The 13,525-nt window shown below is 37.2% G+C and overlaps 1 protein-coding gene across 1 annotated transcript in view; it reads left to right on the top strand.

The window, feature by feature from the left end:
- Positions 1 to 8,637, top strand: part of LOC102743681 (adhesion G-protein coupled receptor V1) — a 226,255-nt gene extending 217,618 nt beyond the window's left edge. Inside the window, exons 80-83 of the mRNA XM_081826583.1 lie at positions 513 to 697; positions 5,778 to 6,027; positions 6,550 to 6,689; positions 8,472 to 8,637. Of these exons, the coding sequence (XP_081682709.1) occupies positions 513 to 697; positions 5,778 to 6,027; positions 6,550 to 6,689; positions 8,472 to 8,637 (741 nt within the window). The remainder of the gene's footprint in view (positions 1 to 512; positions 698 to 5,777; positions 6,028 to 6,549; positions 6,690 to 8,471) is intronic.
- Positions 8,638 to 13,525: the final 4,888 nt, after the last annotated feature.

The following is a 13,525-nucleotide window of genomic DNA, read 5'->3' as shown; positions in this document are numbered from 1 at the left end:
CTGCTGACTACTCTTGATTAGAAAAGGATTTTTTCATTTGATGTTTTAGAAATTTAGTGGCGGATTGTGGCTTCTGTTCATGGAAAGACAGGTAGTCAAGAATAATCTTGCTTCTATTGTTGGCAAATATTCTTATATTTATTTCCTCAGTTGTTGAAAAGAGAAAAAGAATTCTTGGGGTAGATATAAAAGTGAGATTACTTTTGATTCATGATGTTAATTATTGTAGTTAAAAATAAGTGATCCATGCAGCCATTTGGGGCTTTATCTAGTTATTAAATAAAAAATATTTTGCTTATCATGACTCTTCTTTATAAATAATTATGCTTTTTTAAAGTGCAAGTATATTTGAAATATAATTTTGATACCAATTTTTCTTAAATTCTTCATAGGTTCTTCCTTATTTTGCTAATTTTAATAACTGTTAATAAAGAACATATATTGTACCATACATATCATTAAAGCAGTTTTATTTTTGAAGATATTTTTTCATACTGGAATTTTTTTTCTAGATAACTGTTGAAGGAAAAAGCCCAGCATTCAGTACTGAAAATCGAAATCTTTTTTATGAGATTCTCTGTGCTCTTATTAACCCAAAGCGCAAAGACACTAGGGGATTCAGTCACTTCACTCAAGTGACTGAGAATTTTGCCTTTTCTCTGCTGACTGATGTTACCTGTGGCTCTCCTGGTGAAAAGTAAGTATTTTTTTAATAATAATACCTTATGTGTATTCCTTCACAGTTTATAAAGTAATCTGCAATGCAAAATGACATTTAGATGTCAATATATAATATACATATAATATCAATATATAAGGATTATATAGTCAATGCACTGTATCTTTTTTCTTTTAAAGATTTTATTTATTCATGTGTGTGTGTGAGAGAAAGAGAGAGAGAAGGGAGGGGCAGAGCGGGAGGGAGTGAGCAGACTGCTCCCCATGCAGAACCCCATGCAGGGCTGGATCCTAAGACCCTGAGATCAGGACCTGAGCCAAACCAAGGGTCAGATGCCCAACTGACTGAGCCACTTATGTGCCCCAATGCATTGTATCTAATGGGCAAATGAAGTTATTTGAAGAAAACACAGTAACTATGTCAAGAAAAAGGAAATTATTCTGTCAACGATACATTCCTCTTGTTTTGAAGGGTCTGTTAGGAATTTTAAAAATGGCTTATTGCTTACTCTTATGATAGTAGAAGACACATGCTGAATAGAAATAAAGGAAGATGATTCCAACTTTTAGACATGTTTTGATGTGCTGTTGCAGTGGAATTCCGGTACAGTTTCATCCATTTGGAAGCAGTTCTCCCAGTGTTGTTGAACTTAGGAGTAGTTGTTTCATGGTTGGAGTTTCATGGCAGAAAGCAAGCAAGAGAAAAAGGAAAAAATAAAATGTGGCTTGTGTTCATTATCAACTCTATGATTAATTTTGTAACTATGTTAATATTCTTCTTTAAATTGCATTCAGAAGGTAAATTGAATCACTGTGGTACAAAGACGTAAAAATTTTTAATTTCTATTTGAGTTAACATAAAAATGGCAGATAATAGAAGTTGTTTAGAAATTGAGATTTCCTTCCAATTCTCACAGAGTAATACAGGTTATTTAAAAAGCAGTGACTCTTGGGGCACTTGGGTGGCTCAGTCAGTTAAGCAACTGACTTGGTTTGGGCTCAGGTCATGATCTCATGGATCCTGACATTGAGCCCTGCCTCAGCCCCATGGAGGGCTCCTTGCTCAGCAGGGAGCCTCTCCCTTTGCCCCTCCCACCCCCATGCACACATGCACTCTCTCCCACTCTCTCTCTCTAAAATAAGTAAATAAATCTTTAAAAAGCAATGACTATTATTTAATGGGACATGTCTGATTAAAAGTGCTTTATATAATTCTTTATAGCATTTATTATTTATTTGCTGATGAAGGCTGTCATCAGCATTTTTAAGTCACATTGAAATTCAAGGATATTTTGAAGACTATGTTTTAAAAATCTGGTATAAGAGAAAAAAATAAAAATCTGGTATAATAATTTAAGTCACCCATTTAGGGCCATTTATGAACTTTGACAGGTTAATTAAAATATCTGTTGGATATGTAAAACTTTTAACTTCAGTTCTTAGATCACAAGACACATGAAGTTCAAAGAGATAGTCAATCCAGATATAAAAGACTTAAAAAAGAGCTCAAGGAACAAAATAAGAAGAACTGATATTAACTGTACCTCTGCTCTAGTCCTGATAACTGTATTAGATTGAACAATATGAAGTTGTCTTTTTTTGTGGGTAAAATAGTATACAATATACTGGAAATTTCATATCGTTCAACATAATCCTTACTAAAAATTATACATATTTTAGTCTTATAAAAGATCATTTTAAGCAGCTGGTTAAAGGTAGGGCTAGAGCTTTTACTATTCCCATCTGCAGATATAGATAGAGCTTGTCAAGGGTCACATGATTGGTTGTGGTGAGACTTCAATCCCAGGCCTGCCTGACTCCACATCCCCTGCTGACCACCATGCTTTGTGGTCAGAAGAGACTGTAACCACTTACTTTATAACAAAATCTCCACTTCCAGCCCTGTGGCTATAAAGTGCCCCCACCCTTTCATCCCAGGTTAGTGTCGGGGTATGAGCTGAGGTTAAGGTACAAAACCAGCATCCTTTTACACTGTACTCTTCTTTTAACTCCTATGAGTGAGTCCTGAGCATTAATATTTTCTTAATGGGATGTGTCAGCAAAGCTCTACATGCCCTTTTAGGAGGCCCCTTCTCCATCCCTCACCACTGGTCCTAAATGTCTCTCTCAGACCAGTGACCAGTAATTTGGCTACTCAGTGCCTTTTATATGTGTCTCCAGTGTCTTCAAAACCTCTGAAATGTATAATTTCTTTACTTCAAGTAAGTTTGTAATGAGGCCACAGTGTGTGTGTGTGGTTAAAAAATATCTTTTATTTTTCTCTCTTGAACTGTGTTCGGTTATGTTGTCTAGTGAAGTCAAATAGTTCATAGCTTTATAATTCCCCATAGTCCCAGTCCTTTCCTTTTTTTCCCCATATTTGTACAATATCACTAGAATATTGAGGTTTTAGATGTGAACGACCTACCCTGCTGTGAATGTTGGTTTCCATATTTGTGCCCTCAAAGGCGTAGTGAGAACTCAGAAGAGTATAAGATGCACAAAAGGAGTTACCTTTTCTGCCTTGTTGCCTAATATATTCCCAGTCCTAGAATGGTATCTGGTATGTGGTAGATTCTCAGTGGTTATGGTATAATGAGTGAATAAAATAAGTAAATGGATCAATATGTTTCTGCCATGTGTTTCTTCTCCATAGACTTACCTTTCCTTCTGAGTTTTCCAGGGAAAGGAAACTGCACGTGCAATGGCAGTCAGCCAAGAATAGTATGGTGTATTTGGGGAGATCATCAGCCTTTAAAGATTGAACATAGAATAAGCCAGGTAGGATTCATATGTGTGAGAGAATCAGACTCAGGATTTTAGAGGCATCATGTTGAGGACAGTGTTAAAGGTTAAAGAATAGAATAAATCTAGAAATAGGGAGACTACACAGGGAATAATTGTTCAGGTAACATGAGGGCTGAAACTGAGGCATGAACTTGAGGAGGATGGTAGCTTGAAAACAGTTAAGTGGTAGAATTATCATATAGGAGACAAACATAGAAAATAAGAGAGCGATCAGCAGTTGTTTTTTTTTACTTGGAAAATTCTAAAGTTGGTGGCCATTCTGATATGTGTTATTTATGTATTATCTTAAGCAGTATTCAGGGGCAGCTGCTGAGAGTGAAAGATTTGGGAATTGAGCAGGGATGTTGAGGAGAATGATGACATCTAGAACAATTACTTGGAAGCCAAGTAAAAACAGTGTCATGTCAAGTGGCACTGAGGGCACAGCCGTAGTCGGTCACTGGATCTGTAGTGATACCAGTCTACATATTCATGTGGGGTTTTCCCCCTCACTTCAGCCAGGCTGTAAAGCACATTGTGGGATTGATCAAAGTGAGTGTGATAGAAGGGCATGGTGGATACATAGGGGCTTACAGTGTCAGGGAGAGTGCAGTCATCTGCCAGTGAGAGGGGCCAGGAATTTGGCCCACTAGTGTCAAGGCTGGGTAGAGTCACCATGCATGTTAGATTGGTCTCAGTCTGCCAAGGTACTGGAGTCCGGGATGGCACTGATGGGCTAAGTCTCAGGAGATTCCAGGGAGAGTGCGGAGAAGGGTATGCAGCCATGTGGCTGAGCTTCACTGGTCTCACTCACATTGAACCTGGTCAGGGTGTGCTGGAGTGGCAGCTTTGAGCTTAGAGTCACCAGTGAAGATGTGGGAGGCTGGACGGGGAGATTAAGGGATGAGTTTTTGGTGAGCTATTGTGAAGGTGTGGGTGGCTTCTACGGATTGAGGTGTTTTAGGAGGAATCTTGGACAGCAAGGGTCTAGAGCCTGGGTGAATGGCTGGATTAAAGATAGGTGTTTGAAGGCACTGATTCAAATGTGGTAAAGTTATGGAAGATTTTTAAAAAATATTTTATTTATTTGTTTGAGAAACAGAGAGGGAGAGAGAGTGAGTGGGGGAAGGAACAGAGGGAGAAGGAGAGGGAAGGGGGAAGGAATCTCAAGTTGACTCCATGCTGAGTGGGAGCCTGACCCGCTGCTCAGTCTCACAACCCTGAGATCATGACCTGAGCCCAAACCAAGAGTCAGAACCTCAACTGACTGAGCGACCCAGATGCCCCATGGAAGATTTTTTTTTTTTTTTTTTTTAGAGAGAGGATTTAACTAGAGGAAAAAGCCCTTCCCCTTTCCTTTTCTTCCTCAGATTTTCCATTTAAAATACTCTGCTCCATTTCCCAGATTAGGGATTTTGACAAGGTATCATTTAGATTCATGATTTAATTATAATACTCCCTGTCTGTTGTGGCCTATATAACTTTTAACATTTAATGCATAATTTTTATCCTAACATCCTAATATTCTCCAAACTTTTTCAGGCATGTTTCAGATCTGATTTATCTTTGTATATCTTCATTGTTCATAAACATGATGGGTTCAAGACAAGATTTATCAGATTCCTTGGGGGACTAGTTAAAAAAATAAGACTTATAGAACTCCTAGCCTCCTCTCCAGCCAAGGATTCTGATTTAGTAAGTCTGGGGTGTGATCTAGAAATCTGTATTTTTAAACACACTTCCAAGTGATTTCAACACACACTGAGGTTTGGAAGCACTTTCACTGAGCACAGGATCTTATGCCTACAGTGTTTGAAACAGAGCTGTCGAAAAGGTGAAGATCCTAGCTCTAGGCTGTTTTCTCTTACAAATCACATGGTTAGATTCGAAATGCTCTGATGTAGGTAAACTCTTGATGAAAACATGCTGTAGGTGTATAAGATGGTATTCTTAAATAAAGCAGAGGTTTCAGTTTAGTGGTGTGCCCTTTCCTCAACCTATTCCACCAATGCTGATGTGACTAACACAAAAAAGTACATTTTATAGCCACAGATTGTATCTGATATCCGTGAAACAGCTTTCTAAAACCCATGTTTTAGATTACAAGGGGGAATCAGGCAAAAGGATGCAGTAAGTGCTGTGCAAAATATCATGACAATTAACCACAAAAGAACTTTGCTATCTCTGGGCTGGTAATGTCATGGTTTTGCATAAAGAACAGAGCCCCTATGTAATGCATTTTAACAAATATAAGTGGATTTGTGTATATAAATGCATGCCATTTTAGCATAGCCATTGCTTTTCTGTTACAGAAGCAAAACCATCCTTGACAGTTGCCCATATTTGTCCATACTGGCTCTTCACTGGTATCCTCAGCAAATCAATGGGCACAAGTTTGAAGGAAAAGAAGGTGATTATATTCGAGTTCCAGAGAGATTATTGGAGGTTCCAGATGCAGAAATAATGGCTGGAAAAAGTACATGTGAATTAGTCCAGTTTACAGAGTATAGTAGCCAGCAGTGGTTTATAACTGGAAACAATCTTCATGCCCTGAAAAATAAGGTAATCTGTCATTTAAAGAATTATGTGGTTGGAATCAGATTTTTCCTTAGCAGACACACTCCTCAGAATGCATTCACTTGATCAGATTTGTGGTAAGGACTACACATGGTGAGCTAATTATGAAACATGTCCCATCTTTATGAACTATTTGTAGAATGTGTAGTCTCAAATAGAGTTGGAAATATTGCTGTCATGTTTTATTGAGTCAAATATATACAGTGGGGAAAGTGAAAAATGTAGCCTTCACTAATATTATATAATATTATATTCTCCACTCCTGATGAAGTTGGACAGTTAAAGTGAGCATTGTCAGCTGAAGACTGCTCAGGAACTGAAGGGGAGGTAGAATGTTTGCAATGCAAAACCAGTCAGATTCCCCACATTCATAAGTCAGCTAATTATTTAAATAGTGGCATTAACCAAGCAACTAGAGTAACTAGGAAAATGAATCGAAGTTCAGAATTCAGTCATGACATTGATTTTAAAATACCATCCATTTCTCTGTTCTTTGTGGCGCTGCAGGTACTGTCTTTGAGTGTGAAAGGTCAGAGTTCACAACCCCTGACAGACAACAATGAGGTTCTCTACAGGATTTATGCTGCTGAACCTAGGATTATTCCCCAGACGTCTCTGTGTCTCCTTTGGAATCAGGCTGCTGCAAGGTACTTAATAATTCTTTAAAATCAAAATTCAGTCCTTCCCCTTTCTACTGCCATGGAGTGCAGTTTCTGTACTGAACGTAGAGGGTGGCCTCAGGTGAGACTTCAGAGTAGAGAAAAATCTCTGCCATAAAAACAAAAAAGCAGCGTAGGAAATGGTCTAGTATTGCACAGGTAGCAGGTGCAGCGCAACAACTAAATATGTGTTTAGCACACTGTTTACTTCTTTATTATTACTGCTTCCATTGGACCTATTGTGACTTCTGCTCAATTCACATGACCTTTCTGTGGTTATTGGTTAAATTACTGGGCAGCAAAGGAAATCTTCTTTGCCCCTTCCATCTGGTTTATGGTTCTGGATCTGATCCTCTGTGTTGAGAGGGATTAGCAGGGATTTATAATTCTAGTCCACATATGGCTTGGAGTACATTTTGGAATTAAACCATACACAGGAATGGGAAGAAGAGAATGATTCTTCTGTCGAATCTCCTTGGCTTAACCTGGCCTCAAGTTTCTGAGCTGTTCTATTACCCAGAGCTCAGTCAATGCTGGAGGGTCAGACTTTGCTGGCCCAGAAGGTTTAGGTCCAAATCGGTCACTTGGTTCTCTTTATTTCTGACTTTTAGCTGCACAGACTAAAATTATAAATACATTTAACAGCTTTGTTGGATAACCACCTGTCCTCCAAACAGCAAAATTCTGGTTAGTCTTTTTCTTTGTGAAAAAATAATTTTCAGTTGAAATTTCAAATGCCCGGTGACAGATCTTTTTTTTTTTTTAAAGAGTATTTATTTATTTATTTATTTATTTATTTATTTATTTATTTATTTATTAGAGAGTGAGCAGGAGAGAAACAGCATGAGAGGGGAGAGGGTCAGAGGGAGAAGCAGGCTCCCCGCTGAGCCGGGAGCCCGATGTGGGACTCGATCGCAGGACCCTGGGATCATGACTTGAGCTGAAGGCAGTCCCTTAACCAACTGAGCCACCCAGGCGCCCTGCCTGGTGACAGATCTTAAACTTAATACATAGGTACTGTGCCATCCTTAATACATAACTCCTAATGAATGTTTCAAACCTGCATCTACGGTCATGGTTAAGTTTTATGTCCTTAGAAAAGTAAAGGATTCAAGAGGCACTAAAAGGGAGGAGGCCCCAAGTAGTGGTCCATGAGGAGTGCTCAGAAGGCTTGGTATGGGACACTACATTTGCTGTAATCATGACAAAGGTTTTGTGTTAAAAGCCAGATCTTATAGCAGAAACATTTGAAAGAACCCTGGGCAGCATTTAGGTAATATAACTGGCTTCAAAGGAGAAAAAAAAAAAGATGAAGAAAGAAACGTGGAAAATCTTTTAAGGAACTTACGTGGTTCGAAATAGAAGGAACTGTGAAATGAGGAAGGGTGAAGAGTGCACATGCAGTGTCTCTGTCCCTCTCCTGGGGTTTTCCAGTGCGAGCGAGGCGTGCCTTCTGATAAAAGCCTGGGGTGCGTTTGCTTCAGATTAGGCACGAGCACTGCTCTGTTGAGAGGACCAGCTTCTTTGGTGTCAGGAATGCGTTTGCAGGTTTAGTGAGTATTGAGGCTACTTCTTAAGGCATCTTGTGCAACCTGTTGTATCATGTCTAAGACAAAATGTTCCCTCCAGTGTCTTTTCTTGAAATTTGGTCTGCTTAATGCTTGAGTAAAGAACACTTAAGTTCACTAAGTTATTTCTACTTGAAAAGCCATCTCAAATACCTGAAGTGTTGATAAAAGAGCGGTAGTGACCATTATGTTTTTGCCCTAGCTGGTTGTCTGACAGTCAGTTTTGCAAAGTGGCCGAGGACACTTCAGACTACGTGGAATGTGCCTGTTCATACATGTCCGTGTATGCAGTCTATGCCCAGACCAACAACTTGTCTTCATACAATGAAGCTCTTTTCTCTTCTGGATTTATATGTGTCTCAGGTTAGTTGTGGTATTTTTGACTCAATAATTTTGACTATAAGAATGAAAGTCTGTTTTTCCCATGTTTGCAAGATGCAAACATACTGTAATTCATCCGTACTAGGAGAAAATAAACTTTAACATTGTCTTATTCATTACTTCATACAATGGATGTTTATACTGATATAATGAGTAATGAGGATATAATAAAGGATACACTATAATTCCATAATAAGGTATAATAAAGAACAAGACAGTTCCAACTCATAAGGAATATAAAATATAGTGTGAGACGGAAGCTAGATAACAGGGAAGGATAGAGTTCTTAGTGTGGTGAGATAGAAGGCAGGTTCTCCAATATAATGTCAGGATTGTCTGAGATAATATATACAAAGCATTTTGTATTTTCATTTAAAAAACCAAACATACAACCTAGGAGCTCTAAATATACTCAACCACTGTGTTAAAAAATAAATTGTCTTTCACCTTTTATATCTAGACCCCATTTTTGGCAAGAATAGGAACCTCAATTGTATTAACGTCTGTCAAATTATTTACCTACACCTTAATTTTTGAGAACTATAGGACTGTTCTCGTTTGCTGTATTGATTATGTAGGTGGGAGTCTGAGAATTCCTTCAACTATATTTTCTATTCCCTACACTCACTCATTCCATGCTCTAGGTCATCCTTGACAGCCCCTTGCTGCTTCTATGAACAATGCCCTATACAGAGAATTGCGTATAGGGTGACTCTGGAGCCAGATTGCCTAGGTTCAAATCCTTGTTCTGCCGGGGCTAGGTGTGGGACCTGGGGCAAATTACTTAGTTTCTCTATATCTCAGTTTCTCCACCCATAATAAATGATTTTAAATTGTATTACTATAAAAGGATGGTAAACATACTAACTCAGACATTTCGATATCCTACTTTAATAATGTTTTGTCTGTAAATGTGATTATCACTGCATTTGTGTCTTTTTTATTTGATGTGCAAACAATCCCTCTAATAATCTTTATTATGAAACTTTTGTGGAGGTAGATACAAGTAATTAATTATTATTCTTTGTCCTGGTTATTTATAATCTTTCCAGTATAATTTCATTTTATAAGATTATACATTTCCCTTAATTTATCTTAATTTTAAACCTAACAGATTCAATAGCAAAAGTTAATAATTTCTTATTCTTAATAACATCTTTTATAAGGATAACATTTCTTGCTTGATAGATTCTTCTAGGTCCACATAGTTCCCAAATCAGATGGAGACATCCTATTTTATTTCAATGCTAATATATTTACAAAAATTTCATAGATATAAAATAAAGCCAAAAGGTAAAATGCTACAGTAAAATCTAGATGTAATTTTATATATTTCCATCGAGACATAAAACCAAGTGCTGCTGTGACCCACAAAAATCCCTTGCTTGTTCTAAATACATCAATACAGAGTTTTGAAAACTAAAGAGAGAATGTTATCCTGATTCTATAGAAAACTAGCAGGACTATAACATATTTCCTGGAAGAATTGCTAATTAATATATCTTTTTTTTTGCAAAATCAACACCTAAATATCAGTATCTGCTTTTATTCTTTTAATTTAGAGTCATATTTGAAATTATTAGGTTTATTCCTCTCTGTTCATCGCGTATTGTAGTGTATATTGCATGTTCTGTAGATTAGTAGGAGACATAAAGTACTGTGTTAGTATCTCAGTTTCCACTGTCATGGAGGATGATTGTCCATCCCTCTGATGGACCCCAGAAACTAGGAATGAGAATTTTATGTATCTTATGTTCACATTTCATTTTATTTATTTATTTTATATTTCTTTATTTCAGTGTGGGGCTTGAGCTCACGACCCTGAGACCAAGAGCTGCATGCTCTACTGACTTAGCCAGCCCGGTGCCCCTTACATACACTTTTTATAATTTATGTCAGACCACACCAAATATCCATCTGAATTTGGAAGCAATCTGACCAGCTTTTTTCATGAAACGTGGCAACATAATTAGGAAGTAAACCTTTTTATTTAAATCAGGATAGATCACAGTGTGTATCTGTTCCAGTTCTAGTTTACAGGTCTGGTTATTATACTAGAGCGGAACAACAAAAATTATCAAAGTGGGTGAAATGGGCATACAGGCCAAAGAGTTTAGTAATTCTCAGCCTAGAAAAATGAAAGATGAAGGTATATACCTGTGGCTTTTAAAGTTGTAAACTGGCTTACCAAATTCCAAGAAATTAAGCAAAGGTTATCTTTTGAAGCTAAAAAGATAGAGAGGACAAGTGAACCATAACCGTGCACTTGGTGTAACACTGTGAAACTCACTTTCAGAGGTGATTTGGAAGAAATACAACTTAAAATAACCTTTGATGATAATGCGATAATGCCATAATTTTATAGTGTAATTATTAAGGAACCCGAGCATGGTTTGAGGTAGACAGGACTATCTGGAGGATAATGTCAAAGAAGCCTACCTTGCTTCCTGTAGCTGTTGATGCTGTACTAATATAGACTATTGGATTGGAATCATTGCAATTTTGACATTAAATACAATTCCTGTGGCCTTGTGATCTGAACAAGACCATGTAGCATTCCATAATCCATTTCAGTTTTAATATCAATATGTGAACTAGGTCTTATGTGATGCACTTGCGGCTGAGTCTCCTTGTTTGGAGGGCTTTTAAGCTGAGATTAGAGATGGACCAGAGACCTCACATTTATGTCATTTGTCCTTTTTTTCTTCTTTCATGGTAGAGAAATCTTTTAACACATTAGTCGAACTAAAGCTTTCCCTTTTATAAATGGCTAATGGCTTTATTTACTTGATGGATTACTAAGTGTATACATGTCAACACAATGTCAGTTTTACAGTTAAGTAACAGAAAATAATTGCCCATAAATTGCTAAATAGTAAGACTTTTACAGGATAAATAAATCAATATAATCCAAAGTCCTCTGAGGCGTGCTTATTCTTTTGTCCAAGGTTTATTAAACTGCAAGACTATTCTAGTTTTGCCTTTTATGTTTTACAAGCTGAGAATCTGATAGTTTTTCCAGAAAAAAAATACTTTTACCAGATGTCACCTATTCATTTCAAATTATTTTTTAAAGTAAGAGATTCTTCTCAAATTTTGTGTCACCTTCTTCCAAAAATATCAAGTTTATATTCACTGTAATCATTGTCCTAAAATAACCATTATGATTATGGGGGAAGGTATATCAAAACAGCTTCATTCTATCAAATGGGAGAGTAGTTATTAGCATGAAGAATAGAAAAAAAATGTATAAGAATTTTTTTTAAAGCCATTTGAAGAGATAACTGCGGGGTAGTAAGTCAGAGAGCTTAGTTTTAATTCTGACATGGCATAAAAATGTTGGGTTTCTCTGTACATATAGGTGTATTATTTAGGATGAAGTTGGCTGCAAGTAACAGAAGACAGCTCACATTTCTTAAATAAACAAATTTAGTTCAAGGTTGATGAATTCAGTACCTCAGTGATGTCCTCAGGACCCCACCCCCTTCTCATTTTTCTGTGTTGCTCTCCTCAAAGATTTTGTTTTCTTAGTCTTGCCCCTACAGCGTCTTGAGCTAGCTGCAGCTCTCTGCATCACACAACATCTAGGCTTGCCAAAGGAAAGGCACTTATTTGGATCATGTTTTAAGAGCAATGAACACTTTCCTGAAAACCATCCAGAATGTTTTCCTGCACATCTCTTTGCCCAGAATTATGTCCTCTGACCTTTCATAAACCAGTCTGTGTCTGGGAGAATATACAGCTAGAAATATAGACACAAGGGCAGTAGGGTAGTAAGTAACTACCTTTTTGAACACTGTGTCTCCATTGCTCAACACAGCCACTGATGTATGGTAGTTTCTCAATAACTAGTTGTTACATTAATAAATAAATGAATATACATTGTTGATCTGACATCCTCCAATAATTAGGTGTTCTTGTGACTATGTAAGTCAACATCGTACTTTGAACTCCCAAACCATCTCATTTTAGCATTTTTAATAAAAATTATTCTGAAATACAGCATACTCTTTTTTTGCTTTCACTCAGGACAGTTTAACACAGCACTCTCCAATAGATCTTGCTGCGATGATTGAAATGTTCTGCCCTGTCCAATAACGTAGCCACTAGCCACATCTCTGGTTATTGAGCCTCTGAAATAGGACTGGAACAAGTGAGGAGCTGAATTTTTCATTCTGTTTAATTTTAATTAAATAAAATGTAGATAGCCACGTGTGACTATTGAAACTCTCAGGGTTAACACTCTGATTTTCTGGAGGCTGGTCTCCTGGCAACCGCATCCCTCTGGAAGAAATTCTTTCCCCCAGTACACAGACCTTGTGTTCTGTAAGGTGATTCATATTGACTTTTGTTCAACAGAGAAAACTTTTCGGGCTTGACAATTTTGTTTTCCTGCCTTTAGCTTATTAGTAGCAATAACCAGGAGGCATCATGCTGAGAGGAGAGGGACAGCAGTGTGGGAATCAATAGAGATGAGCAACAAAAAGTAAAAAAAAAAAGTAACAGTTGCAGTTAGCATTAGGTGGGAAAATAGAAAAAAAGGAAGCTTAACAACCTAATAACTGATTTAATTAATGTGTAGTGAACATTTAGTTTTGTTGAGATTTATCTGTAGAGAAGACAGAGACAGACACATAGATATAAAAGTTATGAACATTTTTCAGAGATTTCATGGCAAAAAGTATTAATATTTGGCTAGTGGAGAAACAAACCAGTAATTTGGAATGTATATCCTATTCTTTTTTTTTTTTTAATTTTATTATGTTATGTTAGTCACCATACAGTACATCATTAGGTTTTGATGTAGTGATCCACGATCCATTGTTTTCGTATAACACCCGGTGCTCCATGCAGTACGTGCCCTCCTTAATACCC

This window comes from Leptonychotes weddellii, chromosome 7, assembly GCF_054177405.1.
Source record: "Leptonychotes weddellii isolate Sample4059 chromosome 7, ASM5417740v2, whole genome shotgun sequence".
Classification (NCBI taxonomy): Eukaryota; Metazoa; Chordata; class Mammalia; order Carnivora; family Phocidae; genus Leptonychotes; species Leptonychotes weddellii.
Note: the sequence above shows the minus strand (reverse complement) of the source record. Positions and strands in the feature narration are given on the sequence as shown.